We start from the raw sequence: 18,142 nt of genomic DNA, 5'->3' as shown, positions 1-18,142 counted from the left end.
ATTGTAATAATACATTTTTTATATCTTTAATCGAAGTAAAACGCACGGTGAAACATCCAGTGCTTTAACCTGCGTATGGGTTTTTAGTGTAGCCTTGACTTGCATTATTGGTAAAATTGGCGTGTGCATAAGGCCCCTTACCGCCAGCAGTGTATGCTTTTTGCTGCGTGGAGGATTGCTGGACTTGTTGTGTCGCCAGTCTCTGAGGAGAGTCATACGGGTTCTGCACATGATGATTATGATGGTGTGGAGTACCGGGTGATTGCATATAAGGATTATCTGGATACTGCACTTGATGTGGGTCCTGATATTGGTAATTTTGTTTTTCATGTTGCTGTGGGTTCTGTTGAAAATGCTGATACTGCTGTGATGGCTGCTGTTGGCGCAGCTGCTGGGACTGAGAATGTACCTCCATTTGAGCCTGAGCCTGAGCCTGAGCCTGGCGTTGTTGCAGCCTAGGAGAGTTATCGTTGTACACGTGTCCTGCTTGAACGAGCCCATTATTGTCGAGCCGAGGTTGTTGCATTTGCTGTTCCTGCTGTTTGGCAGAAGGCCAATAATTTCGATTTCTGCTTGGCTCTTGATTCGCCCTGCCATAAGAGCCACTTTGAGGACTTGGGCCAGTAGTATGATTATATCGAGGGTCTGCATCTCCAGAGTAGTTATCAAACAATGGAGGCATCCGCAGATTTCTTGCTTCAGCAGTAAGGTTATGACCCGGAGCCTCCTGTTCGAGAGGTGGTGGATTAGAAGGTGGCTGCTGCTGATTCACAGGTGTGTGATATCCAAGAGAAGATGAACTCCCATTGCCGGTAGTTTTTAGATATGGATTTCGAGGCTTTTCATATACAATACTTTGAGGAGCAACGTTATGTGCAGGTGCACGTCCCTCCATGGAAGGTGGTGCCCTCCTTTGAAGCTTATGCTTTGCTGCCGAACGCAGCTCTTGCATCTGTTGTGCAGATTGACGAGAAGGAGCAGCATTGCCAGGTGATCCTTCTGACCTCTGCTGTTTAGGCAAAATTTGAGAATGTAAAGACGTTGCAGCGCCTATTGAAGCAGGTATCCGGTTGAAATTGTTTGGATATTTCAAATTGTCCTTCATGGAATGGTTAAAAGACTCATGGAATTCTGTAAAAGGTGAGAGCATCCCGGTCTGGTTACTTTTCAACACAGGGAGCTGAAAGTCAGAATCATCAGAGGCCCCATTGGAACCACTAGATTCAGCGGACTCCCGATTCTCCGGATATAGTCTGTTAGGAGAATGATATTTATCTGCAGAAGAAGGACCGCCAAATTGGTCGGATTGCTTCCATTCAGCAGGAATATCGGGACTGCTCTCGTCCTGGGGATATAAATCTTCCTCCTCGGCATCTTTAGAAGCGTCACCTTTAGAATCTAAAGAAAGAGCACCGGTAAGGTTAGTTAGAGTCTTGTCGCCAGGAGGTGGTAATTGCGCATATTTCTTATAGATACTCACAATCTTGCCGCCTTCACCAGATGCCCTAGAGTGCGAAGCCCGTGTCCCTTCTTGCGAGGAGAGATATGATGCGCGAGCATCAAGTGAGCTACGATCGGATGCAGTGGGGGAATGCTGAGTAGTCTGGTAGTGATGCTTGGTATCCAATTTCCTGTCAGGGGATTCTAAATTAGGTTTCCCACTTTCAATTGGATACATACTTTCAAACTGCTGAGCTTCCCGTTCACCACTCTCGGGATACATATCAAATGCAGGTAAGTTCGGAAGTGGATGAGTAGATAAAATGGACTTTGTCTGAACCACCGAGTTATTCTCATCCCCATTGTTACCATCATCACCCAATTGTATTCTCGGGACAGTAGCATGATCAAATTTCTCTGCAGTTTCAGACGAGGTAGCAAAAGAGGTGCCAATGGAGGACTGAGATGAACTCATCAGCGAAAGCTTACTGCTAAGCATTTTAGGTCTTGCTGCTGTCGAAGAGGCTGAGATTGTGCGTATCTTTCCGGAAGCCATATCCTTGGAAGCATCTAAAAAGTTGACAGCACCGATAACACCATCAGCAGATCCACAACCAGTATACCCTTTACTCATCTTGACCTGTATAATTTGCTTTATAGAGGTGTCCCATTGCGGAATATCCCACGCCAATGAAGAAGCACTTGAAGTAAGTTGCATAATATCCTGTGTCTCCAAGTAATGAACATTGGGAAGCACTGGAAGTGCAAAAAGAAGCGAATGAGGATCTGTCTTATCGGCATTCATCCTCTGAGGACGTCCATATAGTTTGAAGGCATCCATAAGAGGAATCAAAAACCGGATCAAAGTATCATAACCTGGAACGGCAGAATGTTGTTCCGGCATCATAAATATGGAACAACGTTTTGAACCTTCGCTTTTCTCAAACAGTATCTCACCGTCAAGCTTAAGCATAGTACTATGATCAATGACTGTGTAGTTACGTGGGTACACGGCGTAAACACTCTCTGCAGACATAATTGTTGCCATAATCAACTTCTTATTTTTCTTTTCACTCTCATAAAACACTGCATGACCCTGAAATTTATCCCCTGTCTTGTGCTTCTTGGATCGTTTTTTTGGAGGCTCTATAACACAGTAACACCTCTTCCAGGGCATTCCCGTACCAAACCGAACACTGGTCCAGTCTTCATGAGCAAATTTAGTTTCAGCCAATATGACACGAATATTGGACAGAAGTGAACCTCTCGCAGACAATAGTGCAGCAGTATATGCCTCCTGAAGAGACTTGTACTCAAAAGCAGCCAACCTGAGAGCACTATGCCAGCGACGAAACTGTTCAGTTGACGAAAATTGAAGAATAAAACGATTCTTTAGAGTAGTGGAAACAATGATGACATTAGCCATAGGTCCCTGACTAGAAGGAAGAGATACCATAGGCTTTATGACCGCATCAGAGAAGTTTATATAGGATGGTTTATTTTCTGTATTAAGATCACCATTCTTCATAATAGAAGCATCCCAGTAGGAAAGTTCATTGCCAATGAGTATTGCATAAACCTCCACCCAGCGTCTATCGGCTGGCTGACCAGCGGAGTTGAGGTCTTTCAATAGCATAAAAAAACCTTCATGGTATTTCCGGTTGGCTTGGGCGGAAAGTAGCGTCACTATAGGAGCCATCTCAGGACTCAATTCTCCTTTACCCTCCATTGTCATCGGAGTAGGTGAGCCAGGAGCCTCGCTATCATCAAAAGATGGAGATGTATATTGACTAGGCTCGGGAGACGGCGAATGTGATCCGAAGCCCGAGTTTCTTGAAAATGCTCTTAGTTTCTGCATAATCCTGCTGATTATTTAGGCCAAGGTGCACGCTTTTGCGGGTAATTTTGGCTTTAGCTAGCGTGCCGATTGATTACCTAAGTCAAAGGTGCTCAATATTGAGATTGGTTCGTTCGAAGTAAGAAGAGAATATGCAAAAGAAGGTATCGAAATATAAATATCAATAATCCCCTTGCCCCAAAAAAACAAGAGAAAACTCGAACGCGAGAAAAAAAGCCCCAATTAATTTATTGTCCACACTCATAACGCGCGAATGAAAACGAACAAGCGAATAAAAAAAAAAAGAAAGCACGGAAAAAAATAAGATGGAAGAGATGCATGGATTGTTGGTTTTTTTTTTTCTGATTGATAGAGAATACGGAGTTACGTCACCGTCAAGGGGGCTGAGTGTTGCAGGTTCTCGGTGATAGAAAGGGTAGGATCGGTGTGTGGAGTAACACTAACTGAATAAAAAAGATGTGTGTAGTGAAACCAATTACTGCTACTTGAAGCCACTACTTTAACGCATACTTAGGACGAGTTGAGAAGGTGTGAGTTACCAGATGATGAGGTCATCACTCGTTTTCCTTCCCAACGACGGATTTTGCTACTCGTCAAAACAAAAAAAAAAGTATGCGAAAAAGAAAGACTGGTTGCAAATTGATATACAGTAAATCTAATTAACTTCCTTGGTCGTCTATGAGTTGAAGACAAAGCACCGGAACAACACCTTTTTTATATGCATGTCTGTCGTTGTCAATTTTAGCTGCTAGACACCATCCGTCCTGATGTTTCAGCTCTACCACGCAGTGCTCGCCAAGTTCTAAATCCATTTCGTCGGGAAGATGAGCCTCGTACTCCAGGACAACAATGTAAATTTCAGTGGGATCCGATGTCAGTGTCTCTAGTGACATTTGAAAACTTTTATAACTTACGGCTGCCTTTTCTTGCTTTTCCTTTCTTCTCCTTTGATCGCTCATCTTTCTCCCTTTGCTTGGATCGCATAGAATAGGCACCTTGCTAATTTGCCTTACAGTTACTATCTGAGGTCTCAAATTTTCTTTATCAGTCGTAGAAACGTCTGCTTTAAGTGTCTTTGGTGTTATTCTTTTCCGCATCATGTCATTCAGACGATCAACTAATGTGAGACTTTTCAATGCTGCTCGCTTAGGTTTTGGTAAATTTTCACTCAGACTGGTCCTCTGGTTCTCAATGGTGGCAGCCATGCTTTTTCTGTTAAAGAATTTTTTGATGGCACTGGTTGGAGTCTGAATCAATTTATGAGGAACTGCAGTCATATTCTTGATTCTGTAATTTGTGGACATCTCTTCTAGTTTTTCACCTTTTCCAGCGGCTGACGTTCTACAGGGAAGTGACGGTACTTTCGATCGTAAGGAGAAGGTGGATAAACTTCCTGATGTTGCTGAACCGGCCGTAGAATATTTATTGGATCCTTTGCATTTCTGGGGCAGCTCCCATTCTGCATTTTCCAGAGAGAATGGATCGTCCTTAGTAGCAAATTCCTGAAATTTCTCTCCTGTGACATGATAATTGTTGTAATTATGGATGATTGAATCATTCCAGCTGTGTTTCTTAACTCTCTTTCTGTAGCAGTAAAAATACCAATATAATAATGCAGCAATACCAATGACTGCGACGCACAATGGAATAACAATGGCTATAATCAAAGGTGCTTTAGAAATATGACCCGCTGTATTATCAGAGAGTATTCCATTTAAATCTGTTGAAGAAGCCAAGGAGTTTGTAGAGGTACCAGTGTAGCTGGTCAAAGTACTGGATGGATTTGCTAATTCTGCAAGCTCTCGTCTATAAATATGGCCTTTTATTGGTACTCTGCTCCACTGAGTCACCGTAGTTGTACTGGTTGTCGTGGTTGTCGTTATCTCATCCTGAGCAACAATATTTACGCCCGTAAGGACGAGTTTATTGGAATTCATTACCAGGAAGATCAAAATGAAAAGAAATAAGCTACATATTATATCCCTTTAACTAAAAACCCGGAATTGATCTTCCATTTATGCTAATTTTAAAGGGCATGAATCAGTTTTGTACCAGTTTCAAGACTTGCCGGTGTGATCCCCAAATTACCGTTTCCGGCGAAATGTCTGATTTGCGCGAACCCTTACCTTGTGCATTGTTTCAGAGCCGTTTGAGTTAAATAAGAGAAATGACAGACTAACAAGGCTAGTCATACAAGGATATCTTTGTAAAGCTTAATCATGTATTTTAATACAGGACGGTTTTAGTTTTTTCCGATTGAGCGTCGTATTCTAGACTCCTGGTTCGTTGGGTCTAAGCGCCTTAATCTTTATACTGGGTAGTTTTTCCTCCTCGCTATTATCTCCGTTTATTCCACGCACGATAACAAAACTCCTTTTTGCAAGTTTAGATTTACTTTTATTTGACCATTCAAAAGAACGTATCATTTTTCTCATCGGCTCGTATTACGATTCTTGTTCAAACTCTTAATTAAGGAGAAAATTGATTGCGATCATATTATCCACTTAGACTTGTCTGACGCCCATCTGAGTCTCTATATCTTCATCGTACCTGCAACCGCTTACTAATTGTTAAGCGAGCATAGAATGGGTCAATCGTTATCACATTCGTCTCCGTTGTCATCATCTTCACCCCCAATCTTTCATCCCTATACTTCTTCATCTCTTAACGATACCGGTACTTCCGATGTTCCTTCGGTGTCCACTAGATCTAGACGGCTTTCATCTTTCTCACTGAAATTCTCTCGCAAACATAAAAGGAATCATCATTTTTTCAATCCTTTGAGGAGAAGTTCTCATCGCAACTCATTACAAGAGCAGTTATCGAGATCAGAACTGCCACATATTGCTTCTCGGGTAGATTACATTCCCTTGCAGGATTCTGATAGCGATTCCCGCTCCCCCAACCGATCTTCGCAAGCGTCTTCTACCTCGTCAGCTCGCCGTAATACAGTTCCCCTCAATCAGGGGTTGTATCCGCCTCCAGCAGGATCTCAAACGCCCATATCCCTACCTGATTTAGGGGATTCGAGAAGACATCAGCTTGCCGGCCAAACGTTGAGACAATTACAGGAATCTACAGCTACCACATCCACTATCTCTGCTTCTGATAACAGCAACATAATTCCTAATGATGATACGCCACCTTCAAACGAGTACTACGAGCACTTGCGCAGAGCTATACTGGATCCAGATCCAGGATTTGATGGCCTCCGTCATAGTAGACGCAGGCACATCGTCAACGAACAGTACGAGAATGTTGTTAGGGACATGGATATAGGTATGGTTGTTCAATTCCAAACACTTTCCACTCTTTTGGAGAGTGTTACCATAAGTACTTTGAGACGATTGCTACAAAATGATCCCTCAGCAGCAAATTCAGAGACTGAAACACTGAGTCAAGACGAAATTATGAGCCGATATAACGGCACCAGAATAGATCGGACAAATTTGACTGACGAAGAAGATGATGCCAATGTTGAAGATACAACATTTGCAGAATTTCTTGTGGGACTCAACAGCGAACATTTATTGCAACGTGAATTGGGGTCACAGGCGGGCCAGGGACAGAACCTTAGCTTTTTTCGTGCCTTTCAATTCAGTAGCTCATCCGTGCCGAGAAATGAGACGGCCGTAGTTCCTGCTATGATAGTGGGACTAATTAGTGTGAATAGTCAAAACTGGAGACATAGTAATGATGTCAATGCAGATGAGGATAATGACACCATATCTGCTGACAGTATAATATCGCATGTGACTAATCCATTTGAGGCTGCTGGTATTCCACTCAGTGGATCTGCCGCACCGCCATCTCGCAGTAGCAGTAATTATAGTGAAACTGCTTCTACACCAACTCAACCAGAAGAACATTCACTACCTCCGAACACCTATAGGTCGTGGATTATAATAGTCATGGCTCATCATTACAATGCCAATGACTCTATGCTCGGTGCAATGCCATTGTTCATTAGTCTACTTACAAACTATGTGAGGGGTCATAACACTGAAGATGACACAGATAACATATTTGATACTACTTCTGTGGGTGGTGGTGCTAATGGATTGGACGAGTTTAGAAGTTCGCTTTTCAGAGTAATGACAAAGAATTGTCACCTAACCGTTCACGAATTGGCCAAACATACTCGATCGATGTGCATATTCAAACAAGCTTCCAAATTTGACTGTTCATGGAAAGAGAAAACGGATGAAATGCGGGACGAGGAGCAGTACGCATATTACGATGTGGGAGAAAGATGTCCCATTTGTATGATCGGTTACCAGGAAGGAGATCCAGGAAGGAAGTTGAAATGCAAGCATGCTTTCCATCGAGAATGCGTCGATGAGTGGTTGATAAACGACAATACCTGCCCGATTTGCAGAGCAAAAGCACTATAATCATTTATAATAAAGACTTCGGTTACGATAAAAATCTCTATTCAGTCTCATTAAATTTTATATTGGAAGCAATAAGATTGTCAGTAGCAGACTGTACTAAAAAGTCCATTGGCCTGATTCCTCCACGAATAGCCATACTCTTCAAGCTGGCTAAAATATCCATACTGCTGCGTCCCATCAAGGTGGCGACAACTCCTGTCACTAAAGCTGCAGACATTGATGTACCCGAATTCACCGTGATCATTTCGTTGAATGGTGCCAAACTTACAATGTCTACCCCGTCGCAGAAAAGGTCAACGCACGGGCCATAGTTACTGAATTTGGCAATCGTATCTGTGTACGAATTGATTGACCCCACGGTGATGACGTGCTCTGCACCAGAAGGAGAATATTTGCACGCGTCTCTTGCAAAATTACCTGCCGGTACCACTATTGGAAAGCCCGCTGTCACAACCTCTCGTAGGGCATTTTCAAAAAGCACACTTTTCTTTCCTATAAATGGCATTAAGATAACTCCAGGGACGCCTGCCTTGACAATTTTGTCCAAAGCACTCAAAACATTACTGATGACTCCAATACCATTGTCATGAAGTACAGGATAATCTATTAGCGTAACCTCTTTTGAAACACCAAAAAGCTCGGAACCAACCAACGATGCTACAGCGGTGCCATGGCCATTGACATCACAATGTGTAGTATTTTTTGGGTCAAATGTTTGAACCCTTCCAGTAAAATCAGAGTGGTTGGACAATATACCAGTATCAAGAATAAAAACCCGAGTATCCTTCCCGGTACCGTTATATATGAAATCAAGATGCTGCTGCTTGACAATCGGTCCGGCTTGTGAGAGCCTTACCAAGTGTTTTGGAGCAGACTGTTGGTGGTGTAGGTTAGCAATTTGTACCTGTCGATCAATACTAATAGCTTCCACAGATTCGTCAAAAAACAGGGACTTCACAAAATTTGTATCGAATTCTCCCATTATTGCTTTGAAATTTCCAATCTCGATGCATTCATACTCTGAAATAAGGATCTTCTCCGAGAATCTAAGCAAGTCCGTTTTGGCGCTTAATTGAAGAATCACTTTTAGGCAAGAGACAGCAGAAAGTGTGAAAAAAATGAACACTAATAACAATTGGGTATTCATCTTGAAATAAAGCCTAGTGTAAGTTGTCCATAATATCGTTTACCCTTTTCCGGAAATGAAATCCCTAATAATGAAGGCTTTACTTCCTAGATTGCATTCTAAACTTTTTTCTCTTGAAGTAATGATCTTAAATCAGAAATTTCAATATTTTCTGTGGATTGAAGTGTTCCTCAGAATTCTTATATTCATTGAAGTTCTGGATGTACTTAAGAACCTTGTAATCTTCATGAACTTCAAGAGCCTCGGGTCCTCATTCCAAAAAGAGAAACTCAGAAGACTCCTAAGTAATCTCGCTTGGCGAATGTTCAACTAGAGGTATGTCCTTTTCGTTTTCTTGAAGCATCTTTAGTCTTTTCCTTTCTTTTCTTTTGAGATACTTCTCTCTTCTGGACTCACTCTCTTCAATCTCGTATTCTCTATATTTTGCCAAAAATATCTTCAACGTCTCTGCATAGTTTTCAAAACCAAGTGAATACATCGAATATAAAATATCTTCACCATTTAAAGTCTTTCGCTGTTCGATAGAGCCCTTCTCAGCGGCTTGAGAAGTAAGAAAAGATATGAATTCTGAGACACATTCTTGCATACAATTTGCTGCCGTTTTGGACAACTTTCCATAGCTGGGTAATGCCTTTCTCATAATCTTGCTGACATTTGTGATGGGCAACCACTGATCCTGTTCATGTATAACGTGGCGAGTCATCTTTTTTTTATCTGTTTTGATTGCTTTTCCCATTTTTCGGTTTAAATTGAACAGTGTACCAGCTTTGGCCAAAATTCAATTTAAAAAGCAGGATACAACAGAAATAATCACAACTATTAGAAACCAAAAGTATACATCAAGAAAAGAGTCAGAGGGAAGATAAAATTAAGAAGTATCTTTCATCATTATTCTTTTGTAAGTATATGCTATTTAGGAGGTATATGCTCATTGAGTACATTACGTCTTATAACAGCGTTAGAACCGTCGGAGTTATCGATCGTGATGCTTGCCAGCACCGCCTCAAGTACTAAAGCAAACGATCAACTTGGATTATAAGAACAAATACTCCTTATATTAAAGTATAAAGTAATCATTGAATAATATTTCTCGTCGAAGTAACCGTATATTTGAATCAAACTTACAAGTCAAAAGTCTCCTTATACCATTTAAGGAAACTTGAATGATTCAAAGGATTATGCGCTTCCCAAACAGGAAGTCTGGGGTCAAAAAAAAAAATAGAAGGAATGGGTCGAAGCAGAGAAGGAACCATTTACTCTCTTAACCCCCAGTACTTTTGGTCCATTCAGGCTTATCTTATTGTGTCCCTATTCCTATTTTCAATTCAATAGAGAGGTAAATCGGGGACAAACGCCAATGAACGTCGAATTATTTTCGTTATTGTTTCTTTTTCTCTTGGACACGCTTTTTTGGCTTTCATATTTCCCAAAGGAAGGCATCTTCTACCAGAATAGGTGATATACTATTTTAGTTGCCAGAACAAGATGAAATATACGCTTGCACGGATGCCGATCTGGATTACGTAATTGCTGCTTTTCGAACGCGTCAGAGAGTGAGTACGACCACCCGCTCCACAGAAACACGTTCAACTCTTCTGTGCATCGCCACACGCTGACTAGAAATCCTCTTCAGGACTGTTTTCTTTTTTCGCTACGAGTCCAAATTCAGGAAAAATTGGAGAAACGCGAACTCGATTTGGGGAGTAAAGGAGACGAAAACGCGTATTAAAACATACCGGCGCGGTAGTATTCTCCTCGCTTTGGGCTGGCAGGGAGAAATTTCCGGAATTTCGATATTTAGACAAAAGAAGGGGGTTTGTCGCACCGCTGACAGGGGCCGTATCTATGGCGTGCCACGGCTTGTGTCCTCAATGATCGACTCCTGAGATTATATTAAGACCCTTTTCGGTTAAAGTACTGTACTAAATATCTTTCTTCTCGCCGTGTGCTTCACGGGCCTTTTCGATCTCTCCTTCAGCTCCTAGCAAGGTATAAAGTGAATCTGACCTGCACTTTCTATTAGGTTTTTTATCCTGATCAATTTTTTTTTTCTTATACACTTTGGTTTACTTTCCCTTTATCTAATTATTTCTTAAGAAGAAGGATAATTGCTTTACTAGTCATCACTTCTAAAGGTTGCATCTGTCATTCATTTCAGACGGTACGATAACACGCTCGCTCATTCATTCGTTCTTTTTGTGCATCCACACAAATTCAGGGAGACGTTCATTCATTCGTTCATACCAACTAGCACCTTTGATTGACTTATTAATTGGCTTTTACACTAGCTCATAAGCTGATTCATCGATATTTTCCCATCAACTCCTCTTTGTTACCTATAACAGGAGCTTGTACTGAGAAATCTCAATTAGGTAATTACCTTTAAATTTTTTCACTCCTCACTTAGACGAAAAAAAGGGATCATCGAAACTCCTAAGGCATATATATACATATACGTTCATATTCCCTTTGTGCCCATTTCCTTTATCGATATCCATCCATTTTTTTTCCGGACAACCAACTACTTTCAGAATCTTATGACTGTTATATGCTGAGTTTTTCTTCATTCAATTACTTCCATTTGATATCCTTTCAACTTACGTATCACACCCCTTCCCCCCACTTCACCATCACATTATGGTTACAAAGCATTCATATGGTCCTCCAAAAAGAGCTGTGCCGAAGCCTTACTCTTCTAAATTAGAGTCTCTGGAGAATCTCAGAAATTATATGATTGCCAACGAGTACCTTCCCTCTATTATCAAGCATCTAAAAGATCTGGAGGCCAAATCAATCATTAATCCATCAATGATCGACCTTCAACCTGAAGTTAAGTGGTTCATGCGCCCATATCTTGTCAATTTCATTATCCAAATGCATTCATCCTTGAGATTGAAACCGCAGACATTGTTTCTCTGTTGGAATATTATAGACAGGTATTGTGCCAAAAGAATCGCTTTTAAACAACATTATCAATTGATTGGTTGTACTGCACTCTGGATTGCTGCTAAATACGAAGATAAAAAATCCAGGGTCCCTAGCATAAGCGAACTCTGCATGATGTGTTCCAACGTCTACGAGGAGAGCATGTTTAGGGAAATGGAAGTTCATATTCTCAGCACTCTGGGTTGGTCCGTCGGTCATTCATCTTTGGAAGATACCCTCCAGCTATGTGTCAAGTTTGCCGATCCCGATGGAAAAGAGACTTTGCAAAGACCCATTGATGAATACAGAGGTAATTCTCAAACTGTGAGTGCTATTTTGGCAGTGGCAAGATACCTCTGCGAGTTGTCCCTTTACGAAAGAGATTATCTAATGTTTCCTCCATCTCTGATTGGCATTGTGGCTTTTCTGTTTTCATGCTCCATGTTGGGACTCAATTACGGTTCTAAAAGTATGAGTCGCATCTACCATGAATATAGAATCAATATGGCGAGGAAAGCCCATGCTGCAAGAGGTTCCATATCGAAGGCTGCCACTGTAATGAGTTCTTCCGTTCCACCATCATTGGGACAGCTTCCAACCCCTGTCACACCAAACAAGAATACAGATTTCTTTGAAGAGGAAAACAACTACGATTCTGATAGTGAAAATAAAGATCCTACTAATGAGCATCAATATGGCCCATTTCTTAGCGGCTTTGAAGGCTTGGCTTCCATCAATAGACTGAGAACAATTTCCATTCTATTTTTGAAATCAATGCTTAATCCTTCAGAGGTGCTTGTTGAAAAGTACACTCCGTTGGGTGTCATCGCCGTGGTGAAAAACTTCGTTACAGAGAACAACCTCACAGAACTTGATATGAAGGATCTTAACGTCAATTCGAAGAGTATTACTGGTCCTGTCAACGATTTTGTCTTCGATCTCTCCAATTTGCTTTTAAACTTTGAATCAAATCTTGAATTTGTCACTGAGCAGGCTATGCAATATATCATTCCTACTTACCAGTCCCCAATGGCTAGTAAAGCATCTTATTCACCTTTCAACTCCCCTTCTAATCTTTCTTCGTTCAGCTCCGCATCGTCTCAAACGACCTATGATTCTTGCTATGAAGAAATACCAATAAAGGGAGACGAGTCAACTGGAGGTGGAATGAAGCGGTCTTATCCAAACTCCTCACCCATCGTCGATTCTAATTAAGAATATATCTGCCAAGCGGTTTCTTTTCAATATAATGCTGTCTTTTGTCCTGGTGATTTTTGGTTTCAATTGACGACTCTGTTCTGCATTTTGTGGCTTTCTGGTTCTCTGGTTCTCTTTTCTCTGGTTTTGCTGTTGAGTTTGTTATCTTTACTTTCTATGAAGGTCATCTTATATGGTTTCCTCATCACTATCTAAATTCTAATGCATAAGTGTCATATTTAAGAGAATTATTATACACGTTATCTGCTACTTGAAGGAGCTATTTCTCTCAACACCTTTGAAGCAGTATCGTTTTTCTTCTCCACCACTGGGGAAGATTGTTTCATCGACTTAGTATCAACCTCTATATCAGATATAACTAAATCTGGACTTCCTTTGCCATCAATAGCTTTAAGAAGTTCTTTATCTCCTTTATCATCGTTACTAGATCCACTAACCGTGATCTTATCCTTTATCTTGCTTTCCAATACATCAGGTACTGAAACAGAACTAGAAAAGATAGAGTCCACAGTAGTATCGCTCGAAGATCTCTGAATATTCTTTGAGGTCACATGCTGAGCTCCTATATCAATACCGTGGTAGTAATCCACGTCTAAGTTATCTTTCAGAGATAAAATGTATGTTAAAAGAAAGATAATCACAACAAAATTGAAAAAGTTCATCCTCTTCTGGAAACTAAGTGAACTTTGAAACGAGTCCATCCGCTGCTTATACGAGGACATAAAACTCTCAAATCTGTGGTTCTGGTAATTCAATAGTCCTTCAAAATTGACTGCCATGTCAGTATTTAACTTCCGAAAGTGAGTCACTTGGAAATGTATAGTGGTATTCAGTTGACCAATGAGTTTATCAAATCGACTTTTCTGTCTATTTTCTAAGTTTTCAAATGCCTCGGAGAGTATTTTTGATTGCTCTTCGATGTAGAGTAAAGAAAGCGTAGCATTAGATTCTAATAATGAGAGTCGCTTGATAATGTTTCTGTAAATTGATTCCTGAGAAGACGAAGAGCTAGTTGTTTCAAGTGAAATATACTGCGTAGATATGTTGGTGTTACTCTCACCGAAAACTACCGTCGTATTCATCGTGCAAAGATCTTGCTCTTCTTGTTTATGACCTTCAAGAAATTGCTCCAAGCCAACATGAGGAACAATAACACATGAAACATCATCATTCTCAATATCTTTCAAGTCCAAAACCTCGCTATCATTATTTAAATCAACGTTGAACTCGATAGATGCATCAAGTGGGTCCTCTTTCTCTGTCTGGACGCTGAAACTGGTCTCGTGATTCTCCTCTTTGAATTGCTCCATCATAGTTTTACCATAAACTTGAATAGTTGAAATCGGACAATAGAATTCGCTTCCATAGTAAGAAAGAATTTCTATTCTAAGAAATCTGGCCCAGATCATTGGATCTTCAATCTTAAACCTCTGTAGCTTCCTCAAATTTTCAGCTTCATACTCACCAATAACTTTCCAATCGGTTGTAGGATATCTATCGCCGACTGATATACGAATATCTCTGAAGACGGACGAAAAAAACTCAAAATTACCTATCATAACCTCATCGACCAAAATGTCCTCACAAAGTTCTATATCTAAGAACTTGTGAGGGGCTTTACATTGATTAAGCAGATAGGTGTCTTTGTTCTCATTCAAAACAGCGTTGGAGCCTTTAGACTCTTCGTTGGTCCTCACAATGGTAGCAGCACAATCAAACGAAGCATAATTGAACCGACCTTTGTAGGCCATACCCTCTTCAAGAGGAGCTGCCTCATCGCCAGTGAACAACGATGAATCAAATTCCATCTCTTCTCCAACGGGACCGTCCAAGTTGTTCAATGAACCACTGCCAACTTCACTTGAACGAATTCGCTGCTGACGAGACTCCTTCTCCTCTTCTTCCTCCTCTATATGTTTTAGCTGAAGTTCCTGAGATTTTCTAGCCACTTTTTGTTTCTTCCATTCTTCAAATGTAATGAAGTACGATTTCTCTTCATCAGTCAATTTAATGGATGAATCGTTGGACTCCAAGGCACCAGTCAAATTTTTGAGCTGGTCATTCAAAATATCCTTGGTCGTCGTTCTATGTGTTTGCCTAGTATCACACTCCGAGCTCTGATTAACCATATATTCCGAATCAGTAAGTCCAGTGGTTTTATGAAACGACGTGTTTATCATACTAGCACCTATTTCTAAGCTAAGATTGTCCGCCAAACTTGAAAGTGGAGGCGTCGGTACTGAAGATGACATTTTACTTGTTGCATTCCTTGATGTGCTGTTGAGGCATATTTCACTTGTATCGCCAGAATGAACCTTATCAGTTTCGGACTCTAACTCTGCAAAACAAAGCCCATTAAGTAAGCAAATATAAATAATGAATATCTCTTGAATAAACATACACGAAGTTATTAGCAATCGTCTGAAGGGTACTCGAATAACAAGCCAAGAAGAGCAAGCATTTGCGATCCTGGCTCATTTCATAAAGCTCCCTTTATTTTAAACTGTGGCGGTGTAAAATGTTGATGTGGCGCATGATCAGGGTAAAAATTCCACTCGTTGAGCATGAAAGTACAAAAAGCTAGGGCAAATACAATATCGCTTTTCTTTTCTGTAGACAACCCAGATATGACTCTGGACCCTCTAAAGTTTTGCACGGTATGTGCGTCAAATAATAACCGATCAATGGAGGCTCACAAGGTGCTCAAGGACCACGGATATCTTGTAAGATCGTATGGTACGGGATCCGCTGTGAGACTCCCCGGACCAACAATAGACAAACCAAACGTGTTTCTGTTTGGAACACCTTACACAAAGATCATGGAAGTGTTGAATTCACAGGATTTGAAAATGCATAAGATGAATGGAGTCTTGGAGATGACTGAAAGAAACATGAAGATTAAAAAGGCCCCTGAGAGATGGCCGTATTTGAATCAGCCTTCGCAGATGTTGGACACAGAGGAACATCCTGGTTTTGAGAATGAGCTGGACTTTCAGGTGGTAATTACATGTGAGGAAAGATGCTTTGATGCTGTCGTGGAAGATTACCTTAGCCGAAATTACTTTGACCCGGGAAAAACAAGCAAATTGGTCTACTGCTTTAACGTGGATATACGAGATGATCATGAAAGTGCCAGACAGGGAGGACAGGCCATATTAGAACTTGCCAAGATGCTTGATACGACATACAAGGCGGACTCCAGCGAAATGCCCTTGCAGGATAAAATTCCAGAAATAATAGTTCAGTGGCAGAAGAAGTACCCAAGCCTACCAATTCTTCATGCCCTTTGCTACCATTAGAGATAGAACGCTCGTATAAATTGTACTATATTTATTAATTATTACTCCTTATAGACAATAGGTCTTCCGTTGACGTACACGCGAATAATGTTCCGATTGTCACCATTAAACAACCATTTGCAGACTAAGTTCTCGAATCGCTTTTGAGATTCTTCCGGTTTTATAGCTCCCCATTTTGGCCTTTGAAAGTCAAATATGTCTATACTGGAATCTCTGGCACACAAGCCAATCAATTGAGCATCAAACTTCTTACCAACTTCGAAAGAACCTATCATATTCTGCATTTCTAGTACTTCAGCACCACCCATAGTAGCTAGATACAAGACATCTTTCACACTGAGCTTTTCCTTGTCATTGTGCGTGCGCATCACAAGATGATGAGAAACAAGTAATGCATGCCTAGCCACCTCCAATATCGAGGGAGTAAATCCGCCTGAGCAGTCAGTTCCTAGACTCACATGCAAGCCGCTATTCAACAGCCACCGGACCCGGGCTTCCCCAGAAGTGATTGAAGAGTTGGATGTAGGACAATGCGACACGCCAGTATGAGTCTTCACTAGTATATCCTTCTCGTCATCACTGAGGTGAATGCAGTGGGCTAGTACAGTTCTACGCCCAAGAAGTTTGTTCTGGTAGTATATATCCGTGTAGCTTTTGTACTGAGGGAAGAGCTCACGCATCCACTCAATTTCACTCTTGTTTTCAGACAAATGTGTCTGACAGTGGTAGTTGGTGGACTCACGGAGTTGGCCAAGCCATCCAAGTAAACTGTCAGTGCATGAAGCGGCAAATCTCGGGGTGATTATTGGCTGAATCAATTCGCCAGTGGGATCACGTTTCTGAATATAATGAATCACTTCCAACGTGCTCGCTTTGCTCTGTTCGACAGATTCGGTATAGAAGCTGGGAGAGTTGGCATTCATGCACGTTTTCCCCACAAGAGCCCTCTGACCCATTCGAAGAGCCATATCAGCAAGTAACTTTGTAGCTGCGCTATGTATCGTGGCATAGTATGCAGCAGTAGTAGTACCATACTCGAGAGTCTTTTCAATCACTATATGATACACTTCCTTAGCAAAAGCCAAATCCTTAAAAGACGATTCCAAGGGAAAGGTGTATATATTTAGCCAATCAAGTAGAGTTGTCTCACCAAATATACCATTATTAGGGTACTGTGGAGCGTGGATATGGGTATCGATGAATCCAGGAAAGAAAAAACGATCTTCTGAACCCGATATGTTCACGACTTTAACCCGATCCTTCGGTATCTGAAACTTTCTAGCGCCGATATCCAAGGGATCTTCAGTAGTCTCGGTTTCAATAAACTGAATCGTTCCTTCCGGGTCTACTCCAACCGCAGTCTTAGCGTGCACCTCAAGTACCCCCAACTCCGGAGTATGCGCAAAGGTTCCATAGTACACAGCGAAAGGTGCAGGGTCTAGACATCTGGCATGGATCCCATCAAAATAGTCTTTCTCAGCAGTCATCACTCAAAACAGATAAACGATCAATACAATTGCGTGAAAAATAGGAGCGGTAACCGCTCCATTCATAGCATGGGGAGCACCATCACCTCTTATATAGTTTCCTAATAATCCGTATACTTGGATCTTATCGCTAGGCTATACCGCGGATCGAGTGCCGCGGGGGTACTGCTCTTTCCGCGTAAAGAGCCAAAAATGCTTCGGCCGATCATTAGATCGTGTCTCCGGCGAGACCGTATCACTATCATATCAGAAGCTGGAGAAGGAAGGGTTAGAGTAAAAATATTGTACCACAGGAATATTGCAACCTGGTTCCTGTACTCGGATATTTGTCTGAACCATTATTCTAACATCTAGATATCCGTCATGGTCACTTA

General features: G+C 41.3%; 9 protein-coding genes across 9 annotated transcripts; 3 read left to right on the top strand and 6 right to left on the bottom strand.

Moving 5' to 3' along the window:
- Positions 1-64: 64 nt before the first annotated feature.
- On the bottom strand, positions 65-3,298 carry FOA43_000342 (uncharacterized protein; the record flags this gene model as incomplete). Its single annotated transcript, XM_038920675.1, has 1 exon — positions 65-3,298. One exon carries the CDS (start codon positions 3,296-3,298, stop codon positions 65-67), a length of 3,234 nt encoding a protein of 1,077 aa, XP_038776603.1.
- A 659-nt stretch (positions 3,299-3,957) lies between these two features.
- Positions 3,958-5,235, bottom strand: FOA43_000341 (uncharacterized protein; the record flags this gene model as incomplete). Its single annotated transcript, XM_038920674.1, has 1 exon — positions 3,958-5,235. One exon carries the CDS (start codon positions 5,233-5,235, stop codon positions 3,958-3,960), a length of 1,278 nt encoding a protein of 425 aa, XP_038776602.1.
- A 648-nt stretch (positions 5,236-5,883) lies between these two features.
- FOA43_000340 (uncharacterized protein) lies at positions 5,884-7,692 on the top strand (the record flags this gene model as incomplete). Its single annotated transcript, XM_038920673.1, has 1 exon — positions 5,884-7,692. The coding sequence occupies one exon, from the start codon at positions 5,884-5,886 to the stop codon at positions 7,690-7,692; it is 1,809 nt and encodes a 602-aa protein (XP_038776601.1).
- Positions 7,693-7,729: 37 nt separating this feature from the next.
- FOA43_000339 (uncharacterized protein) lies at positions 7,730-8,839 on the bottom strand (the record flags this gene model as incomplete). The annotated part of the gene is made up of 1 exon (XM_038920672.1): positions 7,730-8,839. One exon carries the CDS (start codon positions 8,837-8,839, stop codon positions 7,730-7,732), a length of 1,110 nt encoding a protein of 369 aa, XP_038776600.1.
- A 280-nt stretch (positions 8,840-9,119) lies between these two features.
- Positions 9,120-9,542, bottom strand: HAP3 (transcriptional activator hap3; the record flags this gene model as incomplete). Its single annotated transcript, XM_038920671.1, has 1 exon — positions 9,120-9,542. One exon carries the CDS (start codon positions 9,540-9,542, stop codon positions 9,120-9,122), a length of 423 nt encoding a protein of 140 aa, XP_038776599.1.
- Positions 9,543-11,476: 1,934 nt separating this feature from the next.
- FOA43_000337 (uncharacterized protein) lies at positions 11,477-12,979 on the top strand (the record flags this gene model as incomplete). Its single annotated transcript, XM_038920670.1, has 1 exon — positions 11,477-12,979. The coding sequence occupies one exon, from the start codon at positions 11,477-11,479 to the stop codon at positions 12,977-12,979; it is 1,503 nt and encodes a 500-aa protein (XP_038776598.1).
- A 242-nt stretch (positions 12,980-13,221) lies between these two features.
- On the bottom strand, positions 13,222-15,234 carry FOA43_000336 (uncharacterized protein; the record flags this gene model as incomplete). Its single annotated transcript, XM_038920669.1, has 1 exon — positions 13,222-15,234. One exon carries the CDS (start codon positions 15,232-15,234, stop codon positions 13,222-13,224), a length of 2,013 nt encoding a protein of 670 aa, XP_038776597.1.
- Positions 15,235-15,609: 375 nt separating this feature from the next.
- On the top strand, positions 15,610-16,281 carry FOA43_000335 (uncharacterized protein; the record flags this gene model as incomplete). Its single annotated transcript, XM_038920668.1, has 1 exon — positions 15,610-16,281. One exon carries the CDS (start codon positions 15,610-15,612, stop codon positions 16,279-16,281), a length of 672 nt encoding a protein of 223 aa, XP_038776596.1.
- Positions 16,282-16,322: 41 nt separating this feature from the next.
- Positions 16,323-17,768, bottom strand: FOA43_000334 (uncharacterized protein; the record flags this gene model as incomplete). The annotated part of the gene is made up of 1 exon (XM_038920667.1): positions 16,323-17,768. The coding sequence occupies one exon, from the start codon at positions 17,766-17,768 to the stop codon at positions 16,323-16,325; it is 1,446 nt and encodes a 481-aa protein (XP_038776595.1).
- Positions 17,769-18,142: the final 374 nt, after the last annotated feature.

Source organism: Brettanomyces nanus, chromosome 1 (assembly GCF_011074865.1).
Source record: "Brettanomyces nanus chromosome 1, complete sequence".
Lineage (NCBI taxonomy): Eukaryota > Fungi > Ascomycota > Pichiomycetes > Pichiales > Pichiaceae > Brettanomyces > Brettanomyces nanus.
Note: the sequence above shows the minus strand (reverse complement) of the source record. Positions and strands in the feature narration are given on the sequence as shown.